Source organism: Columba livia (assembly GCF_036013475.1).
Source record: "Columba livia isolate bColLiv1 breed racing homer chromosome W unlocalized genomic scaffold, bColLiv1.pat.W.v2 SUPER_W_unloc_5, whole genome shotgun sequence".
Classification (NCBI taxonomy): Eukaryota; Metazoa; Chordata; class Aves; order Columbiformes; family Columbidae; genus Columba; species Columba livia.
This window is the reverse complement of record NW_027043000.1, coordinates 4,296,771-4,322,769: the sequence shown is the minus strand read 5'-3', so window position 1 is coordinate 4,322,769 and position 25,999 is coordinate 4,296,771. Positions and strand designations below refer to the sequence as shown.

General features: G+C 39.6%; 1 protein-coding gene across 1 annotated transcript in view; it reads left to right on the top strand.

Moving 5' to 3' along the window:
* Window positions 1–5,385: 5,385 nt before the first annotated feature.
* The window catches only part of LOC135577512 (uncharacterized), a gene marked incomplete at its 5' end in the record, with an annotated part of 207,135 nt that continues 186,521 nt past the window's right edge, over window positions 5,386–25,999 (top strand). Inside the window, 2 exons of the mRNA XM_065047647.1 lie at window positions 5,386–5,442; window positions 14,064–14,172. Coding sequence (XP_064903719.1) covers window positions 5,386–5,442; window positions 14,064–14,172 — 166 coding nt within the window. The remainder of the gene's footprint in view (window positions 5,443–14,063; window positions 14,173–25,999) is intronic.

The following is a 25,999-nucleotide window of genomic DNA, read 5'->3' as shown; positions in this document are numbered from 1 at the left end:
CTAAGCTAGGGAATGTCAAAAGAAAGTAATTAATCTCATCCTGTGTGTGCACTGTATTGGTGGCTTTACAGGGAAATGAAATGTTCTGCCATCACTGAAGTGATTATTATGTTTCGTAAGTTACTTTATCAATTCTTGTAAAGTAGAACTTACCACACATACACGTGATGTACTACCACAGTACCAAGCCTTATCTAATCATTGCACCAAATATGATTTACCTTTTAAAGGCTTTTATAGACTGGGAAACTTGCATTTCATAGCATTTTGTATACGTTGTCCATCAAGAGAAGGAGAGGGTGGCATACAGCAGCACTGTAATTCACAACCGTTGATTTGTAAAGGCTGGCTTATACTTTTGGTTTACTAACCTCTATTCAGTATGGAATTAATATGGATCTCAGTCCTGTCAAGCCTTAACTGTGGCTTTAACTAACCTCAGATACCATGTAGTCAGCATGCATTCAATAAAATTTTAAGAGTAAAATAATTTGCCTTTTTCGCTCTCTTCATGGCATGTGCGGCTGTAATGCTCCTTGGATTTTAGCTTAGTGTTGTTAGACTTAGCATGTGATTTTTTTGTTGTTGTTTTGTTTTTGTTTTGTTTTGCCTGATTTCTCAATTAACTTAGAAGTACAATTTTGTCTTGGCTTGTTTACCTATGAGTTTTTGCTTCTACAATTGTATTGGAGGCTGTTCAGATTTGATAATGTGTTGTTACTACGTAATATGTTCTTAATAAATGTTTATGTTTGTTAGAATGATACTGGGTATATATAGTGCTATAAGAAAAGCTGTGTTTATACTGATCTCTCTTGTTATTTCTAGGACCTAAATCATGGGAGGATGTGTCAACCGAGGACCTTAGAAAATGGCAGGAGGAAGTACTTGAGGTAGCTCTTAATGTAGTCCTACTATGCAGTTTGTAGTAATGTTTCTTTTTCTTTCATATAAAATATCTATAGGAATAAATTCAAATCTCGCTGTGCCATATCATATTTGCAAGAGGTATTAATCAATTAATTCAACATCTGCCTTAAAATAGGGGTTTAGGATAAATTGGTTAAGACTGTCTAGATGAGACAGACTAAAAGAGATGACCATTTACCAGTGGTAAGCACCACTAGTAAACCTGGGAAAAAAATAAATATTTTTTTGTCTACATCCTGGCTGATGGGGATGTGTACTTTTGGATCTCATCAGAATATAGTCATGGAAGTTAACAAGCATTGAATCAATTGATCTTGGTTCAGGTAATCAGCACTTCAGTTCCAGAGGTTTTACTGGTTTCATCATTAGATTTTTTTTTCTTTTTTTTTTTTTTTTTTTCCTGCAAAATAATGCTAAAGTAATTAAAGTATCTTTGCAGTCTCAGCACTTGCTGTCTTTACCAGACTAAAGCCATTACTGTTGTGTGATCTGTATTTTTTTATTCTGAGTACTTACATTAAACAAGCAGTTATTTCTTTACTCTTTCCTGAACTCCCTCGTAAGAACTCAACAGTGAATTTATTCTAAATCTCAGTGTTTCTGCCATAACTGCCAAAAGTCACCTTGTTGCTACATTCCTAATATCTGCCTAAAAAGCTAAGTTATGTGGTGTGCCTTGGTAGTTAACACAGAAGCTGTTTGGAACCCCACAGAGTGAGGGGACAAGGGGTAAAATTCATTCTTGGGAAACAAGAGAGTATCTGATGGAGAGAGCAAAAGGGCTGTATTTCCCTTTCCTTTTCCACTCCTGGGTAATACCTTGTGCATCATCTACTAATCCTTGCTGCACAACTTTACAGACTAAATACATTAAGGACTGTAAGAGGAATTATCTGTCTTAGCCTGGGCCAAGGTAGCTAAACTTACATTCTTGTAGCGATTTTAACAGCAATAGTGTGACAAGAAGTAAGCGATCAGGTAACTTTTAACACGTATTGTATTTGTGGCTTTTCTCATCAGGCCGTGGGAAACCTGATGGAAACGGAATTATTATTTAGGAAGTGCCTAGTTGTGAGATGTACCAAAGTAAACAAAGGCATCCATTAATTACTATTCTAATATTCTAATTCTAATTTTTCTAATTACAGTGTAACAGAGGAAGTGAAAGGAATGCAGGTAAAGTGTTTAAGAAAATAAGTGCCATAGATTATCTTATCCAAAGAGTCTTGACTTAATAGAAGACATCCTGGTTTTATGCCAAACTCTCTAGGATACTCACTGTTTTTTGTGGGGGGAACCACACAAAACCAATCATGTTCATAATTAAAAGCTTGAGTAAATACATTATAATTGATATTGCTGTCATCACAAGTTGTTTAAAATAATCTCACCTGATCAATTAAACAGATAGCTTTTTGTTGTATATGTCAGTTTCGGCAGATATTCATTGAATCTAAAAATTCCAGCCCTAACTTACATGGATGTTCAAGTGGAGAGATTTGGAAGTTGCTAACTTTTTGAAATAATTAGATAAGCAGGCATATTAAAAAATGAGTGTTTAAATACTCTAGTATATATTAGGTGCTTCACACGCATAGCTGTCACCGAGGCAGATGATTACTTCCTTCTTGAGGGAAAACACAAAATAGCAATCATCTGAAATTTGTCCTCCTGTCATTTGAGAGTGTAATTTCAAATATGTATTTGAATGATAAAGTAATTTCTGAAAAGTTAGAAAATGTAACCTTGTGTTTTCTCAACCCATGTAGTGAAATACAGGAAACGAATTTCAGAGGCGTCTTTAGCTTAGCTTCTTCAAGTGTCCTTTGTGTCTTTTGCATTCATGGGATAAATGAGTGATGCAGTTCAGACTCTGGTAGCTTCATAGCAGTGTGCGATAATATGATTATCCACTCCTCCTCCTCCTCCTCCTCTTGTAAATGTTCTACGAAGAGACTGGAGAGGATTTATAGCAGCCTTGGTGAGTCCCAGCTATCTCCAAATGTAGTAGCTTCTTAGAGATGTTGGATTGGATTCCTCACTTAAAAATGGAATTCACTTAGGTGTTCTGGTTTGGGGGTTTGTGGAGTTTGGTTTGGTTTGTTTTTTTGTGTGTGTGTGTTTGGGTTTTTTTAATATACAAAAGGTTAGCAACAGGACATGCCAACTCTTAAGAAAAAAGAGTATTTCTAGCTGCTTTAGCTAAAATTTTAGTTTTAGCAGGTTTTTTCTATCTTTAGTATTCATTCAGAGACACTTCTTAGCGAAGGCAGTGTTTCTTCCAGGTTTTATACAGTACTTTTGTTCTGAAAGTATGCGAAGCCTATCAACAGCAGGTACAAATAAACCAAACAGCTCTCACCTGTACATGAAAGTATTGGTCTTCCCTTAATTGGGAAAATTATTAGGTCTACCTCCTTTGGTTTCACAGGAAGTAGCATGGCAAAGTACAGTGATATGTGAACAATACCCTGTATCTATTAGGGTAGTATCACAGAATAATTAATTTGGAGAGAAAGGGGAAAGTTCAATCTGCATTGTATATTTATCTAAGTGTATTTAAGTTTAGAAGATTGTATCAAAGTCAAAACTTTACAGTTTACAGTTACCTCCCTACTAATATGTTCAACTCTTCTGTAAGATATCTCTTTTAGGTAATGATATCTCCTTTAGATAACATTGTATTGAGTGCATTTCCAGTGAAATAACTTCCTGTATTATTGGTCAAATTTTTCAGAGAGAAAGGTGGAAGTTTTCATTTTTCCTCTCTCTCCTGCACTTGAGCAACAAAGGTGTTCCCAAATTTCCCTTTTGGCCCTTAAAAACACTTCAGGGCTCCCTGGAGAAGATACTTGATTTTTTTTTTCTGTTTTGTGCAGTGCCGTGATCCTCTGCTAATAATGTTCTAGTGATTTGAAGTATGATTGACAATACATTGAAAACATATTTAAAATTACACTTTTGTGATGTTTCACACCTAGAAGGATATTCAATTTATATGCAGATCAACTTGTTGTATGATACAGCCTATTTCTAAGAGCTTGTAACTGACATGATGGAGTCAACCATTCTTGGACACTGGAGTTACCTTTATACAAGAACCTCTCATTTCTATAGCAGTCTAGTAATTTCTGACTGTTTAGGGAGCAGTGTGCCAGATTTGTGCCCAGTTCTACTGGATAAAGAATACTGAATGGCAGAAAGCGAGTATCAGCTGTTAGAGCAGCAATTGGAGGCTGAAACTTTTCCAGATGATAACATTAACATTTTCACTGCTTCCTCCACTATTGATGCTTGGTAACTGGTTTCCTGTGGATAAAGTGATAACTTTTTTTACTTTTAGTCATGTGGGAAGAAACTTTGATAATCTGACAAGTATGGGTTTCAGTTCTAATAAAACAATTCTGCTGGGGTCAGGTAAACTGTCAAAGACGACCCTCCGTTTGCTCAGCATTTTCACCAGATGATGTGAAATTGTGTTGTTTCCCACAAAGATACAGTTTCTTTCATATGTGTCTTTATTTTAGCTCTATGGCAGCAGGTGTCCACAAAGCTTTAGGTGATGACTGCAGTGACAGCGGACAAAAACGGAAGATGGGATAAGTTGGAATGTATTTTCATTCGCTTTTTAATAATTTAAGGATAGTGTCAAGAGGCAGCGATGTCGTAGGTATCATAACCAGATCTTTCACTCTTTTTTTCCATTTTCAGGGGTATTCTCCTTCTCTCTTTCCCTCCCTGTGATGAACACGATCATGGGACAACGATATAACAGCCAGGGAATTTCAGAAATGAGAACTTAGAATGCAGCTACATGTTTTCTGATCATGAAAGACTAAGGCTTTAGCTAGTGATGAATTGGAAGGTCTGATACACCTAGCAAAGAAATGCTTTATTGTGTTTCATTCACAAACATACCACATAGAATACCTAAAAATTAAGTTGGAAGATTTGGACTTGCTTTTTAATATTATTAAGTCTGTCTTATTTCTTGACTTGGCAGTTCTAAGGCAGTCTTGATGAAAAGCAACTAGGAAAAGGAAGCATAGTAGAAGGTCCTCACTGTCTTTGTTGGGAAATTTAGGAATGTAGTAGGAAATAAGTGGGAACGATACCTTAATTAATAGTGAATCTTGCCGTTCAGTACTTAGAAAACATTTCCCATCTGAAATTGTTAGCGTAAATCTTGAAGAACTGGTTGCAAACAAGTTATCTCCACTCTTTGTTCCACTCATGCCATTTAGGAGTCTATAAGACATGCTTTTAAATTTGACTTGAAATGGAAAGGTAATACAGATAAACAGTTTTAGTGTAGAAAAGAGTTTTCTAAAATTAAACCTGTTTGCAAATGAGTCATACAGGGTGTGTTTAAAAACATTTCTGGTTTGGTTTTGAGTTCAGCTAGGTTTTATTTAGTATTTTTAGTATTTTTAGTATTTTCAAATTGTAGGTGAAGAAAGTGATACCGATACAGTTTCAGTAAGAAGAAAATTTCAAGACATTCACTTACAGGTAAAAATTTCTGATGTCTAACGCAATGGAATAATTTTATGTTCAATAGACATGATTGAATTATTTGAATAGCTTACATATGTGTCGCGGTTGAGATGGACAAATGACATGGACCAAATTCTTTCAAGATGAAAGTAATAGGTGCCATTACTTGCTACAAGTCATTTTTATACAATTCTACCAGTTCATGTGTCTTTTTACTATTGGTTACAAGTTACAGCACTAACATCTCATTGGTTAATTGGTTACTTTTTCTGTCATCCATGTTATTCTTCTATCCCCTTCTCTCTCACGGGTACAACTCCATATCTCTGGATACTCCTTTACTCCCATCCTTCTCAAGGGTAAATCTTAATACCTTCAGGGCTGATCTCTACTCCCATATTTTCTGTCAAGGATTCCACAGACCCGCTGCAGTTTCCCACAATTCCCCCTTTTTTAATTTGTGCTAAAAATGCTGCCCTCATTGTCCGCTGCAGGGCCCTTTGCAGCAGAGAAATCATGCATGGCAACATTAGTAACACAACCACAACAATCATCAAAACGATCAGTCCTGTTTTCACTACTGATAACAACCACCCTGAAAGCCCCCAGCTACTAAACAATTTATTTAACCAATCCCATCTATCATCAACTTGTAACTTTTGTACCCCTTCTTTCAACAATTGTATGCTTTTATGAATTGACTCAGAATGATCTGACAAGTTCATACAGCACATACCATCAAAATCTTCACACCCGTACCCTTGAGCTAATAACAAAATTCTATTGTAGCTCTCTTCTGCAGTGTAGCATGTCTTACAGAATCTACATCTAACAAAAGTCCACTTAAAGCCTTAGAAGTTCTGTTAGTTTGCTTAGCTAGCCAACAATCTAATTTTTCTAAAGTATTTAGAGCTTTAGTTGTGCCAACACCAGGTACAAGAGATCCTAAAACCCTTAATCCTGATCCTCAAGAATCTACTCTGTCGTCACATTTTGACTTATATGCATGCAAAGAACATTTTTCCTGTGTCGCTTTTCTGTGATCTGCTATCATGGATACATTGGGCATTAAGAGAGTTAATCGTCCCAAACTACATGGTCCTCCAACAGCATTAGAAGGAATTCCTGGCCAGGCTCTATCTCCGCAGATCAAGAATACACCGTACGGGAGTTTTCGGGGTCGCTGTCCCACATTGTTAACAACACCCCTTGGATTCTTCGGCGAGGCATTGCACCAACGAGTTTCATTTCTGTAGTCATGAAGGGTAGCATTAACATTTTGCAATCTTATCCATTCATGCTTTAGCATATTGTCCTGGCACTTTTCACAAACCAGCTGGATACAAGCATCCATGGGCACAGATCCCAGCAATTCCAGTTCCTGTGGTTCAATGTCTATTTCCGGGAGACAGTTAATCCAAAGTGCCATGTTAGTATTATTACAGTTTGTTGCAATGCCTCTGCACCGACCACTATTTTGAAACAGTTGTGTGATGCTGCTGTAGTCATCAAGGGGGATGCCAACCAAGCATGTGTGGAACGGGTTTTCCGGAGATGCCATAGCTAGGCATATTAAGTCCTGGACAGTCATGTTGTCTAAAGTAATCCACATGTTAGTTTTTGTCTGTGCAGGCATCCAAGATGAAGCAGCTGCAGTAATCGTCATTAGGAAGGCAACACAGGTTTCACATTTCACGCAGGCAACCATTGTGGTCCTTAATCTGTAGAGACACAAGCATAGCCTCTCCCCCAGGTTAATAATTCATGTGGACCCGTCCATTGTCCTGTGCGCAAATCCCGCACCAACACTTTTGCCCCTGGACCCACCCTTTCTTGGGCCACTAAAGAGGAAAAGTGACGTAGAATGGGCGGCATCTGGGCATCATCAGAAACCTGCAAAAAGTTTAAAACATATGTGACTTTAGCCAAGCGTGCATCAGGTGGTTCACCCAACATTCCCCCTTTTTGTTTTAAAAGAAAACGCTTGAGTGTTCCATGAGCACGTTCCACAATACCTTGCCCTGTGGGAGAATGAGGAATACCTGTAACATGAGATACTCCCCAGAGCTGTAGAAATGAAGCAACTTTTCGGGATACATATGCTGAGCCATTGTCTGTTTTTACCTGTTGCGGAACACCCAAGAAGGAAAATGCACGCTGCCAATGGCGTATTACATCTCGTGCAGATTCTGCAGTATGAGCAGTGGCAACGATAGCAGAAGAAAAGGTGTCTACAGAGACATGAACATACTTCAAGCGCCCAAATTCAGGTACATGTGTAACATCAGTTTGCCAAATTTGCAAGGCTCGAAGACCACGGGGATTGGTATCATAATAAGTAGGAATATGCTGACCTTGACAATCAGGGCACGCAGCAACAATAGCACGTGCCTCAGAATTTGAAATGCCAAAGTGTCACCTCAAGGCACGATAGCCTTGATGATAGAAATGATGTGACGCTATTGCCTGTTGTTTAACATCAGGAACAGGTCCTAAAGTCACTGCTGAAACTAGAGAATCTGCTTTTGCATTTCCTTCTATTATGAAACCTGGTAACGTAGTATGACTTTTAACATGCATGACATAATATTCATGATGACGCTTCTGAATTTCAAGCCATAACAGTTTTAAAATACTAAATAACTTTTCATTAGACACATGTCCCAATACAGCTTTATCCAACCATTGTACAAGCCCAGCCACATAAGCAGAGTCTGTCACAATATTCACAGGGCCAGGAAAGGCCTGAAACGCCATGGTCATTGCTCTAAGTTCGACCACTTGTGGTGATCCTTCCTGATATTCTACTTGATGTCACCACTGTGGCCCATCCTTCCAAACAATGGCTGCCTTGCCCGTCCTTCCTGATCCATCTGTAAATACTGTAGGTCCATTTACTGGGCTCGATTGATTCAATTGCTTCTGACCAAATCTTACCTGACTGCCTAATTTAATCACTGGATGTGAGGGCAAATGATAACTGATTTGACCCGTATAATTCATCATAGCTGCTTGTAGTACAGAACTATTAGCCATACACCACTCAAAATAATCACTTTGCACAGGAAGCATGATCGTTTCTGGATCTCTTGCCATTAATTCCATGCAACGTAATCTGATTTTAATAATTACCTGAGCCACCAGTTCAAAAAGACCTGGGGCTGTCTTTTTTGATTTGGCTGGCAAAAAGACCCACTCTAAAATATGTAGAGGATCTCCCCACTTCTCATGCTATTGTGCGATCACAGCAAAAGAAATGCATTGATCAATCAAAACAATTGCTTGTACAGACACTGTCAAATCAATTCTCCATACGTGCTTACTACTGATTGCTTGTTCAATTTTCGCAATGACCTGCTGTGCTTCTGTTGTCAAAGTGCGAGGGGCAGAAATATTAGTGTCTCCTCGCAAGAGATCAATCAATGGCTGCAATTGAGAAGAGGGGATTCCTACATAAGGCCTTACCCAACTGATCATTCCTGCCAATTTTTGCACATCATTCAGTGTTTTGATTTTTACTTGCAGTTTTATAGGTTGTGGTATCACTGTCTGATCCAAAATTTTCATGCCCAAATAAAGCCATGGCTGTTGTCGTTGCACCTTCTCAGGTGCAACAACCAGCCCATACTGATTTAATGACTCACGTGCTGTATTTTCCATTTCACTCAATTCTTGTGGCGTTGCTGCAGCCAACAAAATGTCATCCATATAATGATAGCAATACCCTGATGGAAACAAAGCACGTACTGGACTCAGAGCTTTTGCCACATACCATTGACATATGGTAGGTGAATTTTTCATCCCTTGTGGCAGCACTTTCCAATGATACCTTTTCGCTGGCTCTCCATTATTTACAGATGGAACAGTAAAGGCAAACTTTTCTATGTCTTGTTCTGCTAAAGGAATAGTAAAGAAACAATCCTTCAAATCTATTACAACAATTTCCCATTGCATTGGAATCATTGTAGGAGAAGGCAAACCTGGTTGCAAAGCTCCCATAGTTGCCATAACCTCATTAAGCTTTCGTAGGTCATGTAATAATCTCCATTTTCCAGACTTCTTTTTGATAACAAACACAGGAGTATTCCAAGGGCTATGTGAGACCTCTATGTGTCCCGCAGCTAGCTGTTCCATCACAAGAGATTGCAGGGCTGTAAGTTTTTCCTGAGCAAGGGGCCACTGATTGACCCATACTGGTCTTTCAGTTAACCATCTTAGTGCTAAAGTGGGCCGAGAAACACCCTGCATCACAGTGACCCCTGCTAAAAATCCGTAGTTATCCGTACTCCCCACTGCCCTAGGCAATCCCTCCCCCATAAATTCAGCGGGGCTGGGGCCACATAAGGTCTCACTGTAGCCCTTTGGTTTTCAGGATTAGCAATCACTATTGGTTTAGCTGACATCAAACTGTTTGCGACTCCACCCAGACCCATCACACCTACAGTATTTGAAACCAAAGGCCAAGAAGGAGGCCAGTCCTGTTGTGAAATTATAGTGACATCTGGTCCTGTATCAAGCAGTCCAGTAAGGGTCACCTGGCTGGGAACAAAAGCATTCATTATGAGTGTACAAACCATTTGTGGCCTTTTCTCTGACACTGTTTGAGACCAAAAAATAAGTGGCTTTCCAGTTGAACCAGGTCCATTGTCCCCACGAAGAACGTCCTCAGTCCTAGGAACAGAACTCAAAAAGGGCACAAATTGAGCTAAAAGCATTCCTTTTTGTGTTGTCACAGGTGGTGTCGCTGTGGAAACCAAGGCACAAATTTGTCCTGTGTAGTCCGCATCAATAACCCCCACGTGTACCATTAATCCTCGCAGGGTACTACTTGATCGTCCTATTAACAAAGCACTCAGTCCCCTGCCAATTGGCCCCCAAGCATCCAGGGGCACTTTATGCACCTCTTGAGTTGTTATAGTTACTGTGTGGGTGGTGGATACATCCATCCCGGCTGCTCCGTTGGTTTTTCCTGATAGTGTGTCGCAGAAGACTGCATGTGCACTGACCCCAGAAACGGATTGCCAGGGTTGCAAAGCATTGTTGAAGGAGGTATTTATGTCTGCACATGCCCATTCCGACCGCGTTCATAGCACTTTTGATATTGTATTTTAGCTGCTGCCATAGCAGCAGCAAGTGCAGTCATTTTATGTTCCACTAAACCGACCTTGGCACAAGCAGTAATCATTGCTTCTAAAGTTGGATCCCCTGGCAAAGTTTCAATCACTTTTTGGCAATCTGTATTAGCATTTTCATGAGCTAGCTGTTTTACTAGCAGTCCCTGGACATTCGCATCGAACACCTGACGTTCGACAGCCGCTTGTAATTTTTCAACGAAGGAAAGAAACGGCTCTTTAGGACCCTGCTTGATAGCGGTATATGTCTGTTTTGGTTCTGCCAGCTCTGCTGTTCTAATTATAGCCTGGATCCCTATGGCCTTCACTTGCTCAAGCACTAGAGGAGGCCATTGCGCTTGAAGTCGCAGATCAATATACGGCCCCGAGCCCATCAATACATCCACACCAGTAGCAGAACGGGGATCAGTGTCTGGGAAGCGTACGTTTACCACTGCTTGTGCCTCAGCCCTTTGCTGCCAAATACTTCGAAACACTGAGAGCTGTACAGGTTGAAAAATAACCTGAGCTAACTGAGAAACATCGTAGGGAGTCATAGCTTCCATAGATAACAAACGTTATAGATAACAAACAGCTGCATAACCGCAGGGGAGTTAGGCCCGTACTGAGCAGTGGCTTTTTGCAAATCTTGAATTACTTTCCAGGAATATGAAACGTGGTCATGGGGCTCCCCCCCTGCAGGGTTACGGTATATGGCGGGAAATGCCATAGATTCAACAGGTTCAATGGGTGGCGGCTCAGTAACCAGGGTAGGAACCGATATAGTTTCTGATAAATCCCAGTCTCAATTTCCAGAGCTTTAGCCTTCACCCTCTTCCAGAAACGCACAGGGTCCCGTGGTTTAACCGTAATCGAAGCTGGGGGTAAATCCCAGCTTTTTGGTAAGTTCGGTTTACGCTCTGAAACTACCCCCACCCTCAGGAGTTTGCTCTGCAACAGCGTGGGAGGGGGGCGGGGGCAGGCTGGGGGGACCCAAATTTATAGGAATTACGTTATTTGGCTCGGTCTGGCTCACCACAGGGGGATCCTCCCCACCTAAATCTCCAGGCAAGGGGGGACAGGAAAGAAAATGTCCATTTTTTTCTTCCCTGACTGATAGCGGCGGGGCAGAGGGTTGAACTGTGATTAATGGCGGTGACGCAGATGGCGGAACCGCGGTTGATGATGGTAGAGCAGAGGTTTGAGCCGTGATTGATGACGGCGGAGCAGTGGGTTGAATGCACTGCTCTGACTGGTGCTCCAGGGGCTCCTCCCGAGATCGTATATAACCCAACGCTGTTTTTTCATGTGAGTCTTTCATAGCTTTTATCTGATCTCGGGGCCACACATATGTATACGACTCTTTCATAATTTTTTTCTGATCTCGGGGCCACACATACGTACGCTCCTCCTCTATTCCTTTTAACTTCCCAAGAAAGTGTCGCGGATCCTTATCCATGTCAGATAATATGGACTTGGTCGGTTTAGGCGAATCTTTAGTAACAGGAGGGGTCGGAGTAGTACTTAATCTTGCCTTTTCCTCCGAATCTGGCCCAGGAGAGTCAGGAAGACCATCCCCCTCCACCACCTCTGCCTTATTCTGTTGCTGTTTTAACTCTTTCAGAGTATCTAATAACAAGCGCCACGTTGTTAACAGTTCATTTGCTTCCTTGGACCCTTGGGTAGCACTATCAAACAGTTTATCTCCCAAGTCCATCCATTGTGACACACTAAATGCTGTCACAGGATTAACATCTAAACCTTGTGCTTTGCCCCATAGTAACATTTTTCTTAAAGTCAGTTCTGGAAGGCTAACACCCCGCTTCTTCAGAAGCAGCTTCCATGTGGATAATATAGTACCCTCTTCTTTACATTAGATAAGTTTCCCCCCATGTTCCCGGTAGCTCACCTACTCCTTAGCGAGGTGTCTTTTCAACGATCCGGATCTTCGGCAGCTCTCCTCGGCTGCTCTTATCAGCTGTACCGGGCTCCGTCTCCACAGCCCTTCTTTGGCTGTTCACAGCTTCACGCTGTCTCCTTGTCATGCCAGATCCTCTTCAGGCAGGATCACGTCGGGGTCACCAGATGTCGCGGTTGCGACGGACAAACGACTTGGACCAAGTTCTTTCAAGATGAAAGTAATAGGTGCCATTTTTTGCTACAAGTGCATTTTTATACAATTCTACCAGTTCATGTGTCTTTTCACTATTGGTTACAAGTTACAGCACTAACATCTCATTGGTTAATTTTTCTGTCATCCATGTTATTCTTCTATCTCCTTCTCTCTCACGGGTACAACTCCACATCTCCGGATACTCCTTTACTCCCATCCTTCTCAAGGGTAAATCTTAATACCTTCAAGGCTGATCTCTACTCCCATATTTTCTGTCAAGGATTCCACAGACCCGCTGCAGTTTCCCACACGCATGCCTGAGGTGTTGATGCAGTCAGCAGAAGACTCCATGTAGCCTGCATATTAATGCGTATTTTCAGCAAGTATAACAAGAGAGAGGTTCAATAAATAATGTCATGAAGGCCAATATGAAGGAATATTTTGTCTTGGTATTATTAGTATACCAGAGAAAGCCATACAAGCCATTCCAAGCATGAAACAGGCAACTCTGAGAAAGGCTACGATAGGTATGGAAAAAGAATAACCAGATGAATCACAAAATGAAAAAAACTTATAAAAATATGATCATCCACATGAGAGTTTAACATAAACAGGTAACATGGTGCTTTGTTTTTTAAAACAATAAATAAATCTGAGATAATGGCTACCATAACAAAAGCAGACTGGAATATCCTGCTGTTGTTTCCCAGACGAGACTATGGGCTACCCAGAGTAGTTACACTGATGTGGAAAAGTACAACACACATTGTGTGTGTGCAGCCATACTAATCCTGTGTTCTGCTTGCTCAAATACCAATTAAGAAAATTGAATTTACTGTCCTTGCTTGTTCAGCATAGTGCTAGGCATTGTCATGTCCCTGACAACAACTAATACAAACCACTTCAGAAAGCAAGAGTTTCACTAATGGAAAACATTTGCTGTTTATCACCAAATGCTTTTAGATTTTACATAGAGGTGAATTACAGAGTAGGCCTTAATTTGTATATGAGCTCAGGGAATATTAACAACATATATATAAAGATTTGCAGCTGTAATTACCAGTGATTTATAACCTAACACTAGGACTCTTTTTTTTTCTTTGTTGTTTGGGGTTTTTGGGGTTTGTATTTATCAGTAGGTCTTCTGAGGCAGTGTGTCCTTTTTTCTGCATCAAGAAACTAGCTATTTATCTCTTTTTTTTTTTTTTTTTAATATGTCTTCACATACGGTTCCCTCTTGGGATATTTTTAGCATAAAATGTCTTCATTAAAAATAAGTTTATGCAGGTTGGGTATCCTCATCTGAATAATAGTAGTTTGAAACAAATCTAAGTAATGTTGTTTGGGTTTGTCAGTGTCAGTATCTTCTGCGTTTTGAATTTAACTTTTTTTTTTTCTCCTCCCCCACTAAGAATCTGTATGTACGTGATGGGAAAATACAAGAGAAAGTAAAAGTGGATGTGATAGTTCAAGACAATGTTAGAAAAATTCCCGGATGGATTATGGTAACATATTTCACCTGTTCTAAGTTATTAGCTAAGTAGAATAAAGTAAGAGCTCTCTAACTGTGCAGCACCATGAATTCTAATACAACTTCTCTGCTGTTCTATCATTGTTCCTCTCTTGCTTGCTACTTACATAAATATCACAGCATCTCAGGTCTCTGACAGCAATGATTTGTAAGAAACAGTGCAGACTATATCCAAATTTTTTTTCTTTTTTTTTCTACTTTGTTCTTTGAACCCTGAGGTGTGAGTTGATCCTCACTTCAGTAAGTTTTCTGAAAAGCCTAAATTTGAAGGTTGTAGAGAAAAAGGGAGTTTTAGCTTTATTTTGGGTTTGGGGATAAGGGAGATTAGGGGCACGAAGGATTCTGTTACATGGTATGGCTTCTGTTTCCTACTCAAGTTGCCAGGGATGTATAGATTATCCAGGTGTATAGATATCTCCATGTATAGATTCTCATATTTGGGAAAGGGATTAAACTATGACACATAATATAGAAGTTGCAAAAATAAATAGCCATTCCAAGATTAAACTGCTAACTCTTAAAAATTATTACTGAAGTCTGACTAGACATTTTCTTCCTTGTCTGAAACTTATGAAGGCCCTTAGGACCATAACTATACAGGACCTATTGTAGTAAGGAGAGGGTAGGAGAAGTTACAAATAAGGTTTGGTTGTTACTTCTAATATGCAAAAAATTGTCTTCTGTTTGTTTTTCAGAGAGAATGTCAAGGTTCGTCAAAAGGTCTGGATTTAGCTTCACCAGTACTAAATCTTTTGGAGGTTGGTCAAATATTTTAGTTACAAAACATGTTTCTATTAAAATTCATTATAAATATTTAATTTATTGAAAACACAGAGGCACTGTTTATCTGGCAAACAATGCAGCAATGAAAACCTGTGGGACCCAGCCACATCACTCTGATGTATTTGCTGTAGGGATACAAACTCCTCATGAGCATTCACATACCTGAAATAAAATGTTGAAAGCAGATATTTGTTCAGAATGGGGTTTTATTTAGAACATATAACACAGAATGTAACTGTCAAATTCACTGAAACAAATAAAGTTTTATTGAAAAATCCACTCTGTGAGCTATGTAGAAAATTTAACATAGCAGGCATATAACAAGTCGTAGCGGCTAATACTGCACTTCAATCATCCATCCCAGTTTAGAATTTTTCATGTAGTGTCAATACCCTTATAAAGTACAAACAGGCAGGAATCCAGCAAAAAGAGCTTGATTCTTATCTTACGACTAATATGTTAAGAATCAAAGCTTATTAGCAGATAACAAGAAAATACTGATCACACTGTTAGAACAAACATTGCTAACTACAAAATTTAAACTTTGCCATAGAACGGAACCCTGATTCCCTGCAATACCTGATGAAGCCAAAGGACTAAGCGCCCTGTCAGAAGGGATGAACCAGTCCTGAAGATTTACATTACAGGTAAGCATAAAACAGGATTAACTGCATGACACATACATAAAATACATGCCTGATTCTTGGAAGAAGAAAGAAAAACAAAACAAACCCAAACTTTATAAAGCAAAGTTTTTTCTGTAGCAGTCCATGAATGCTCCTTGGTGGGTTTCAACCAGGAAGTCACCCAAGCGATTGCTGGGATTTGTCATCTTTACCCACAGTGTAGCTTAGTTTTCTAGATACCCTATAGAAAAGAATGGTTAAGATTATAAAGTAAATTACACAAAAATACTATGCCTGCCAAAACTCTGATGAACAGAATGAAATTGAAACAAATCATCAAAGCAAGATATCTGAACATCTTGACTGTAAACAGCAGCAGGACTCCTTGTCCACATTCCTATGTGCTCTCAGCTAGAGAGAAAACTTTTCATCCTATGTCATTTTAATGTCTCTGTAATGCTACTCTCTTAACCTAAATTATATAAGTATCTCTTAAACTTCCCGATGTAAGCTCGGAATGTATTCACCAATAGCTAAAAAGGAAAGATACAAGTGAGAATGTAATTATTTCCTTGCATATTACTTAAGAAACGGCATATTTTGAACCATTTTGGTTTACATCTGACAATTCAGTATAGCACTATAGCTGTACAACAGCAGTCACACAGAGCTCAAGAAGTTTTAGTTATGAACATTGCTTTTTCTGAAATACGTCTTTCATAATCACCTTCTCCAGAAAGGCTATCAAGTTTGAGACAGGAAGACAATACTGGCTTCTTTCCACCACCATTCATTGCAAATGCAGCATTTTGCCACGTGGCTTAAGCATAAAACTTCTGAGGGCTCTGTAGCCATTAAACAAGAGCTTCACTCCTTGGAACCATATACAAGAACGACACACTACAGGCCCAAGGAAGCTTGTCAGCTGACAGTCCATCTGAGTTATATCTAAAATAATAAATGCGTCTACAAGGAACAGAAAGAAGGAATGGAGTAGCTATTCAGTCAAGCCATCTTACTACCTTACGTTCACTGGCCAGCCATGCTGAAGTCTGGCTAGTTTTGTCCAGACACTTGCCTCCCAGTGTTTGAGTGTATTTTCCCATCACGTACATACAGATTCTTAGTTTTCTTCCTGTTTTCTCCCAGGAAGCACTAACTTCTTCTGTGCTCTTAAACCACATACAGCTTTTATAACCAGACACTGCCATAGCATTTGTGTCAAAATATGCCATTCTGAAAAATGGCCTTTCAGTCTCTGCATAAAGCAGTTCTCTCAGGTAAGTGCAAATGTTTATGAGCAGTTTTCTAATAAGGACATGGACACATCCAGACCACATGGACACATCCAGACCAAATATTTATTTTGGCCACTTCAAAAATACCTGGTGAGCTAACTCTGGTTTTCCCAGGTCTTTGTTAAACTATTGCAAATCAGAATCATTAAAAAAAAACCCACAGCTTTTTTATGCATAATTTGTATGTTCACAGTAGAAAGGCCTCTGTATCTCAACTGAATCATCTGTAATGAATAATTCCACCATTCAGTACAGACGCAGAGCGTTGGAAGTTACAGAACATTATGGAAGTGTATCTTCCACCCTCAGGAGATGGGAGAATTTTAATTCCTAACACAGAAGGCAGGCTTGAATGAGAATATGATTAAGCTTTTATAACTGCTTGATGTTTTCTTGGCTCAATCAATATTCTTTTCAATAAGCTCTTGGCCTGTTTCAGAACCACTGCCAATATTTGTTGTTGAGTAAATGTGTTTTTTTTCACTGCCGCTGATCTGATCAACAGAACAACATTGATCACAATGAATGCTGTGTTCAAACATTTTAAAACAATTTAATGTGCTCATGCAGGACAGAGGGTAGGTAGCCGTTTTTAGTGGCCTCTGTTACAGATGAATATGCTTTGATATCGCCTCCCATGTATCTGACTGCAATTGTTCATTTGTGCAAGCTGCAGGCATGGATGGGGTCACGCAGAATGGTTGCTTCCTTTCCTTCAAAGGAAGACCAAAAGGGACACAACAGGCAGTCAAGTGCTCCTCAGGAGGACTCACATCTGGGGACAGACCCTGAGCCTTCCACCCTGATGTGTGTGAAAGCACTCAGAGGAATTGGCTACGATCACTTACATGCTAACACTGTCAAGCAGAGGGATGCCAGACTAGAATTTAGGGTGTGCCTACAGCCTATTCACTGATCTGCCAATGGCATGTGCATAACCTTGGGCAAATGACTGAGCTCTGTGCCTTGGGTCTTCTCTCAAACAAGGTTAATAAATCTTACTATGTTTTGTGAAACAGTTTGACATCTATGCCAGAGAGGTGTAAGTCATGGCATTAATTCAGCACATCAGTGACATTTGTCAGTCTAGGCAGGAGCCACATCTACAAAATGTCAGAGAGAGGGAAGGGTTTGGAGCAAAAGCCAATCCAGACAGTTTCAGCTGGTGCTGAGAAATTGTAGAAAGTGGTGAATAGTGAAAGGGGCAAGCATTCCTCATTCCTTTGCAAGGAAAATCTCATTCTTTGCTTCAATGATAGTGCAATTCAACTAGGTCTGATTCCTGAGCTTTGTGCCCTCAGTCCTCAACGATAAAAAGCTACCTTTGTTCTCATTTCTCCATTGCCACATGTAATAGAAAAGGGGATTGACCATTTCAAAGTAATGGCTGCCCTAGTAGTTGCTTGTCCTTCTATTCACAGACATGGTGGTTGAACTTGGGATCTGCCTTTATAAATGAGCTTACAGTTGGACATATTTCAGTCATCAGAAGGCTTCAGAAGTAACCAGGTACTGTGGGTTGAGCCCTGCCACCAGACAAGCACCCATACACACCCCCGTGGGACAGGGGACAGAACAGGAAGAACAAATGCAAGAAAACTTGTGAGTCAAGATAAAGACAGATGAGAAGGTGAAGGAAAGAGGGGAACAACAACAACAAACTCGACAAGAACACTGCAAAGGCAATGACTCCCTACCTCCTATAAGCAGAGCTTGCTGAGCAATGGTCAACATGGAAGGAAAAAAAAAAACTCATCTTCTTCTTCTGCCTAAGTTTTTACTGCTGAGCATGACATTATATGGCATGGAATATCCCTTTGGTCAATTTGGATCAGCTGTCCTGCTGTGTCCCCTCCCAACTTCTTGAACAGCCCCAGCCTACTCATACTCACTGCGGGGAGGGGGGGGTACAGGGGGAGAGAGCAGAGTGGGGAAAAAGAGAAAGCCTCATGTTTGCAAGCACTGTTCAGCAATAGTCACATAATTAATATCTTGCCAAGACTGTTTTAACCTCAAACCCAAAACACAGCACCACACGGCTGCTATGAAGAAAGTTAGCTCCATCCCAGCCACACCCAGTACACCAGGAAACTAAACAGCAAAGTCCCATTCTGGCAGAGGACTGATTAGACTGGAACTGATTAAATTACTTCTTCACAAAATTAAACATGCTCTTGAACAACTGAGTTCAGTAAACAACCTTCAAAGAATGAGCAGCCCAGGAAGGGCAGCCTTAGAGCCTGCTCCGATTCCCTTCCAGCAGGCCCTCTCTGCCCGCCTCGCCTGGCGCAGTGGCCGGGCTCTCCACTGTGATCCTCCCTGGCCACCTCTTAAGTCCTGCTCTGTTAGCGCCGACACGTTCATTTTTCTTTCTGTGTGCTGATTTGCAGTAACTGGCACTGAATTCTCTTTGTCAATTAGTTACTTCTGGTGTCACAAGCTCCCGTTTTTCCTGGCTGATGAAAGCAGCAGTCACCCGGGGTCTCACGCAGCTTCGCAGTTTGTGCTGAGCTTTGGCGTGAGTAACACTTACATCAGGGATTGCCAGTTTTTTTTTTTGAACTTAGAAGTCCAAGTTGTCTTTGTAGTGCCCTTAATCCATTTCAGCTAGCATTAGATGAGGTATTTTCAAAAAAATTACAGACAGAAGTGAAACTCCCTCCACAAATCCTCCTTACTTTAGAGGTATTTTCTGCTAAAGATGTGAGAACCATACACCTCCATCCAGAGATGCACGTATTTATTCAGGGATGTCAGCTTTGCAGTTCAGATAAATGGTTTGTGTTAATGTCTAGGTGCTGGCATAAGGCTATATTGATATATATATATATATATATATTTATATATAAGGCCATATTTACATACAAAGCACCTATTACCATATCAATAAACATTCTTTGGAAGAACTCTGACAGCAGAGGTAAGAACAGGATTTAGCCTGTTAGTACCTCAGCAATGGTTTCCAACAACTTAAAAAAAAGCAACAAGACTCTGTTTCTAGAATGTTTTCCTCATCTCGCATTAGACTGGATGACATTTTCATATGTCATGACCTGTAGGTCTCTGGTAAGTGGCTGCTTCCAGTTACGACAGAGGGAGTTTAGAAGCTCTGTAATTAAGTAACTTAACCGTTTTTGAAAACTCGCTGAAGCCTCATTTTGTCAGCAACTGGCTTATGCCTTGAGATTGAACAACTCATACATATGCTTAAAATATGTGTGTTTTTTCTAGGAATTAAAGTTTTGAGATTGCTAATTTCAGCCAATAGAGCAGCATGTGGATAATTTCATGTTTTGGTCAAAACAAAATTGTGCAAAAACAATACTTAAAACGCATGTTAAAAACATCACTGCAAGCATTTATTCTAATCTTTAATGGTCCTTTTTATTTAGTATAATCATCCTCTTGAAGATTATTTACTTATCTCCATGGAAACTCTCACTTACAGTATTCCTGACGGTAAGAACTTCGTAAAGCTTCAATATTTACGTGCTGTGTATTTATACTTAGTCAAACATGCAACTGGTGGAAGTTATATAACATTTGATGGCAGAAGATCACAGTATCACAGTATGTTTGGGATTGGAAGGGACCTCAAAAGATCATCTAGTCCAATCCCCCTGCTGGAGCAGGAACGCCTAGGTGAGGTCGCACAGGAACATGTCCAGGCGGGTTTTGAATGTCTCCAGAGAAGGAGACTCCACAACCTCCCTGGGCAGCCTGTTCCAGTGCTCTGACACCCTCACTGAGAAGAAGTTTTTTCTCAAATTTAAGCGGAACCTCTTGTGCTCCAGCTTGATCCCATTACCCCTTGTCCTATCATTGTTGGCCACCGAGAAGAGCCTGGCTCCATCCTCATGGCACTCACCCTTTATATATTTATAAACATTAATGAGGTCCCCCCTTAGTCTCCTCTTCTCCAAACTAAAGAGACCCAGCTCCCTCAGCCTTTCTTCATAAGGGAGGTGCTCCACTCCCTTAATCATCTTGGTTGCCCTATGCTGGACCCTCTCCAGCAGTTCCCTGTCCTTCTTGAACTGAGGGGCCCAGAACTGGACACAATATTCCAGATGTGGTCTCACCAGGGCGGAGTAGAGGGGAAGGAGGACCTCTCTCGATCTACTAGCCACCCCCCTTCTAATACACCCCAGGATGCCATTGGCCTTCCTGGCCACAAGGGCACAGTGCTGGCTCATGGTCATCCTGTTGTCCACCAGGACCCCCAGGTCCCTTTCCCCTACACTGCTCTCTAATATGTAATTTCCCAACCTATACTGGAACCTGGGGTTGTTCCTGCCCAGATGCAGGACTCTAAACTTTCCCTTGTTAAATTTCATCAGGTTATTCCCCGCCCAACTCTCCAGCCTGTCCAGGTCCCGCTGGATGGCAGCACAGCCTTCTGGCGTGTCAGCCACCCCTCCCAGCTTAGTGTCATCAGCAAACTTGCTGATAGTACACTCTATTCCCTCGTCTAAATCGTTAATGAATATATTGAATAATATTGGCCCCAGCACTGACCCCTGAGGCACTCCACTAGATACTGGCCTCCAACTAGACTCCGCACCATTGACTACCACTCTCTGGCTTCTCTCCTTAAGCCAGTTTGCAACCCACCTCACTAGTCTATTGTCTAGACCACACCTCCTCAACTTAGCTGTGAGGATGCTGTGGGAGACTGTGTCAAAGGCTTTACTGAAGTCAAGGTGCTGAATTTTGTACACTTTGGTGTGGCCTTTCATATGTAAACTTTGAGGCATGCATGTAATACCTGGAGATTTTCTTTATATGCACCATTTTGGTCTATTGCGTGCTCTGTTTTAGACAACAGAAAAGAGTTATTAGCGAAGTTCAGGATAACAATGGTTAATATTTAGATGACTTGTAAAAAGAAGAATCAAAGTGAAGAAGACTGAGAGGAAACAAAGGAATGACACCTTCCTGTGTAACCTCATCTAGGTGTTTCTGCTCCGGCAGGGGGATTGGACTAGATGATCTTTTGAGGTTCTTTCCAATCCCTAACATTCTGTGATTCTGTGAATAGAGGTATTAGCAGGAAGTTGTTACACATGAATGAACTGTGTAATTTCCTTTCCGCTTAGTATTCTGAAAGCTGCTCTGATAATTTTCTCTTATGTCAAATGTCAGAGGGAACTGGGTGGATAGTCTCTTTAACTTTTCTTTGAATGTTTCAGTGGTTAGCATAAATCTGTACCACATTGTGCTATGTCATATTTTTCCAGTGTTTCATTATAAATGTTGATCCATTATAGAGTTGACAATGCTTGTGCAGAGTTTATTGGGGAAAAAAAAACCCTGTTGTTCTAAAATACTATGCTTGGGGTTTTAGTAGGACTTATGACTTAGCGTCTTGGTGGCTTTACAGGGAAATGAAATGTTCTTCCAGTTTTTATTATCACTGAAGTGATGATTATGTTTTGTAAGTCACTTTATCAATTCTTGTAAAGTAGAACTTAACACACGTACACGTGATGTACTACCACAGTACCAAGCCTTATCTAATCATTGCACCAAATATGATTTACCTTTTAAAGGCGTTTACAGACTGGGAAACTTGCATTTCATAGCATTTTGTATACGTTGTCCATCAAGAGAAGGAGAGGGTGGCATACAGCACTGTAATTCACAACCGTTGATTTGTAAAGGCTGGCTTATACTTTTGGTTTACTAACCTCTATTCAGTATGGAATTAATATGGATCTCAGTCCTGTCAAGCCTTAACTGTGGCTTTAACGAACGTCAGATACCATGTAGTCAGCATGCATTCAATAAAATTTTAAGAGTAAAATAATTTGCTTTTTTTCCCCTCTTCGTGGCATGTGCGGCTGTAATGCTCCTTGGATTTTAGCTTAGTGTTGTTAGACTTAGCATGTGATTTTTGTTGTTGTTGTTGTTTTGTTTTTGTTTTGTTTTGCCTGACTTCTCAATTAACTTAGAATTACAATTTTCTCTTGGCTTGTTTACCTATGAGTTTTTGCTTCTACAATTGTATTGGAGGCTGTTCAGATTTGATAATGTGTTGTTACTATGTAGTATGTTCTTCCTAAATGTTTATGTTTGTTAGAGTGATACTGGGTATATCTAGTGCTATAAGAAAAGCTGTGTTTATACTGATGTCTCTTGTTATTTCTAGGACCAAAATCATGGGAGGATGTGTCAACCGAGGACCTTAGAAAATGGCAGGAGGAAGTACTTGAGGTAGCTCTTAATGTAGTCCTACTATGCAGTTTGTAGTAATGTTTCTTTTTCCTTAATATATAATATTTATAGGAATAAATTCAAATCTCGCTGTGCCATATCATATTTGCAAGAGGTATTATGGATCTCATCAGAATATTGTCATTGAAGTTAAGAAGCATTGAGTCAATTTATCTTGGTTCAGGGGTAATCAGCTCTTCAATTCCAGAGGGCTTACTGGTTTCATCATTAGATTTTTTTTTCTTTTTTTTTTTTTTTCCCTGCAAAATAATGCTAAAGTAATTAAAGTATCTTTGCAGTCTCAGCACTTGCTGTCTTTGTCAGGCTAAAGCCATTACTGTTGTGTGATCTGTATTTTTTTATTCTGAGTACTTACATTAAGCAAGCAGTTACTTCTTTTTCCTGAACTCCCTCGTAAGAACTCAACAGTGAATTTATTCTAAATCTCAGTGTTTCTGCCGTAACTGCCAAAAGTCACCTTGTTGCTACATTCCTAATATCTGCCTAAAAAGCTAAGTTATGTGGTGTGCCTTGGTAGTTAACACAGAAGCTGTTTGGAACCCCACAGAGTGAGGGGACAAGGGGTAAAATTCATTCTTGGGAAACAAGAGAGTATCTGATGGAGAGAGCAAAAGGGCTGTATTTCCCTTTCCTTTTCCACTCCTGGGTAATACCTTGTGCATCATCTACTAATCCTTGCTGCACAACTTTACAGACTAAATACATTAAGGACTGTAAGAAGAATTATCTGTCTTAGCTGGGGCCAAGGTAGCTAAAGCTTACATTCTTGTAGCGATTTTAACAGCAATAGTATGACAAGAAGTAAGCGATCAGGTAACTTTTAACACGTATTGTATTTGTGGCTTTTCTGATCAGGCCGTGGGAAACCTGAAGGAAACAGAATTATTATTTAGGAAGTGCCTAGTTGTGAGATGTACCAAAGTAAACAAAGGCATCCATTAATTACTATTCTAATATTCTTCTGATGTTTCTTCTTTTCCTGTTTCTAATTGCAGTGTAACAGAGGAAGTGAAAGGAATGCAGCTAAAGTGTTTAAGAAAATAAGTGCCATAGATTATCTCATCCAAAGAGTCTTGACTTAATAGAAGACATCCTGGTTTTATGCCAAACTCTCTAGGATACTCACTGTTTTTTGTGGGGGGAACCACACAAAACCAATAATGTTCATAATTAAAAGCTTGAGTAAATATATTATAATTGATATTGCTGTCATCACAAGTTGTTTAAAATAATCTCACCTGATCAATTAAACAGCTTTTTGTTGTATATGTCAGTTTCGGCAGATGTTCATTGAATTTGAAAATTCCAGCCCTAACTTACATGGATGTTCAAGTGGAGAGATTTGGTAGTTGCTAACTTTTTGAAGTAATTAGATAAGCAGGCATGTTAAAAAATGAGTGTTAAAAGAATCTCATTAAGTTGCATGATGAACTATCAAATATTTAGCAGATTATGCTGTATACTGAATGAATCAGGCTGCCTGCAGGAAAAGGTTCATTAGAGACCAAGTATCACGATGAAAGTCAAATCAAGACTGCACAGCTAAGTGTAATTCTCATTCTACTTAGGGAGATGTATGCCATATGAAGATTTTATCATTGTTCTGAAAAGTTCCTGTATGTTCCTATAAAATACAAGTTTTTACTGGAATAAATGATTGGGGGAAACAGCTGATGTGTTGTACAGCACAGTTATGCTGGGATTTATTTTCTTAAGGCTTTGCAGTCTTTTTTTCTTTTTTTTTTGGTGTTGCTTATTTCATGACATTCATCTAAGAAACCCTTAGCTGAACATCTGAGGACAAAACACAATCTAGTGTCTCTGTCTCTCTATATTCCTACCAAAAAGGTTTTCCATACAGGCTTCAGGTATACTTTGAATCAGCGTATAATTAAAACATTGAGCTGGGAAGGGTCTGATATAAAAAGATTCAGATGGTCCAGGCCTTTGCCTCCAGCTTTTAGAAAATATATGCCGAAGGGTCTGAAAACTACAAAAAATGACTGGTTACAATCTGTGGTAAAACTCGGAAAGTAAGCATCCAGCAGTTAGTTTTTTTAAAAGGTACAGTGTTGGATGTCTTTCAGAAATAAGTTTTTGTTAATCTTTGTGTGTTGACCTAAGGTCTGAATACCTTAGAAGTGCTTATTGAAGGAACTGACTTGGAGTTTATTTAATGCTATGAAGACTTGATCTAATTAATTTTAAATGTACTGCATCACAGATGAGGGAGAAAAGCAAAAAAACCTGATGTCTGTCTTATTTTTTCTACTTTGAATATAACTTGAGCAAAGTCTTTATTATTTAGTTATGTTTTAAGTTATGCTAGGGAAGATATATTTAACTGAATATTGAAGGCGTTAACAGCTTTTGTTTTGAGGAAAAACCTACTTTTACAGATTAGTATTTATATCTGTATATTTATATATGCTATAAAAGATGGAATCTCATAGATTTTTTTCAATTTAAGAAAATCATATATCGTATTGACTTTTTTTACTTGAAATGGAGAAGTAAATGGAGTGAGCACTTGAAGGGGCTGATTATGGTTGGTGTAACCCTTTAAAAAAAAAAGAGGCTCTGGCTATGGATTATTAAAGCTACTGTGCACATTTTACCTGTTCTTCTATATTCTGATATGTCTTTTCAGTTAGGATACATAAAGTTCTATGCTATTAACTGTGAACATTTAAAATATCTTTATGAGATCCAAATACTTACTAGTGAACCCTTTGTTTAGTGACAGTCTTGAGTCGGGTAAACATAGCTGCTTAAGCACATGTACTATTTTTATTATTTAAGTCACATGCATTCAATCATGAGAAGTCCTGCTACAGCTTTAGTACCAGCAGAGTCATATGTTTGGGGTACAG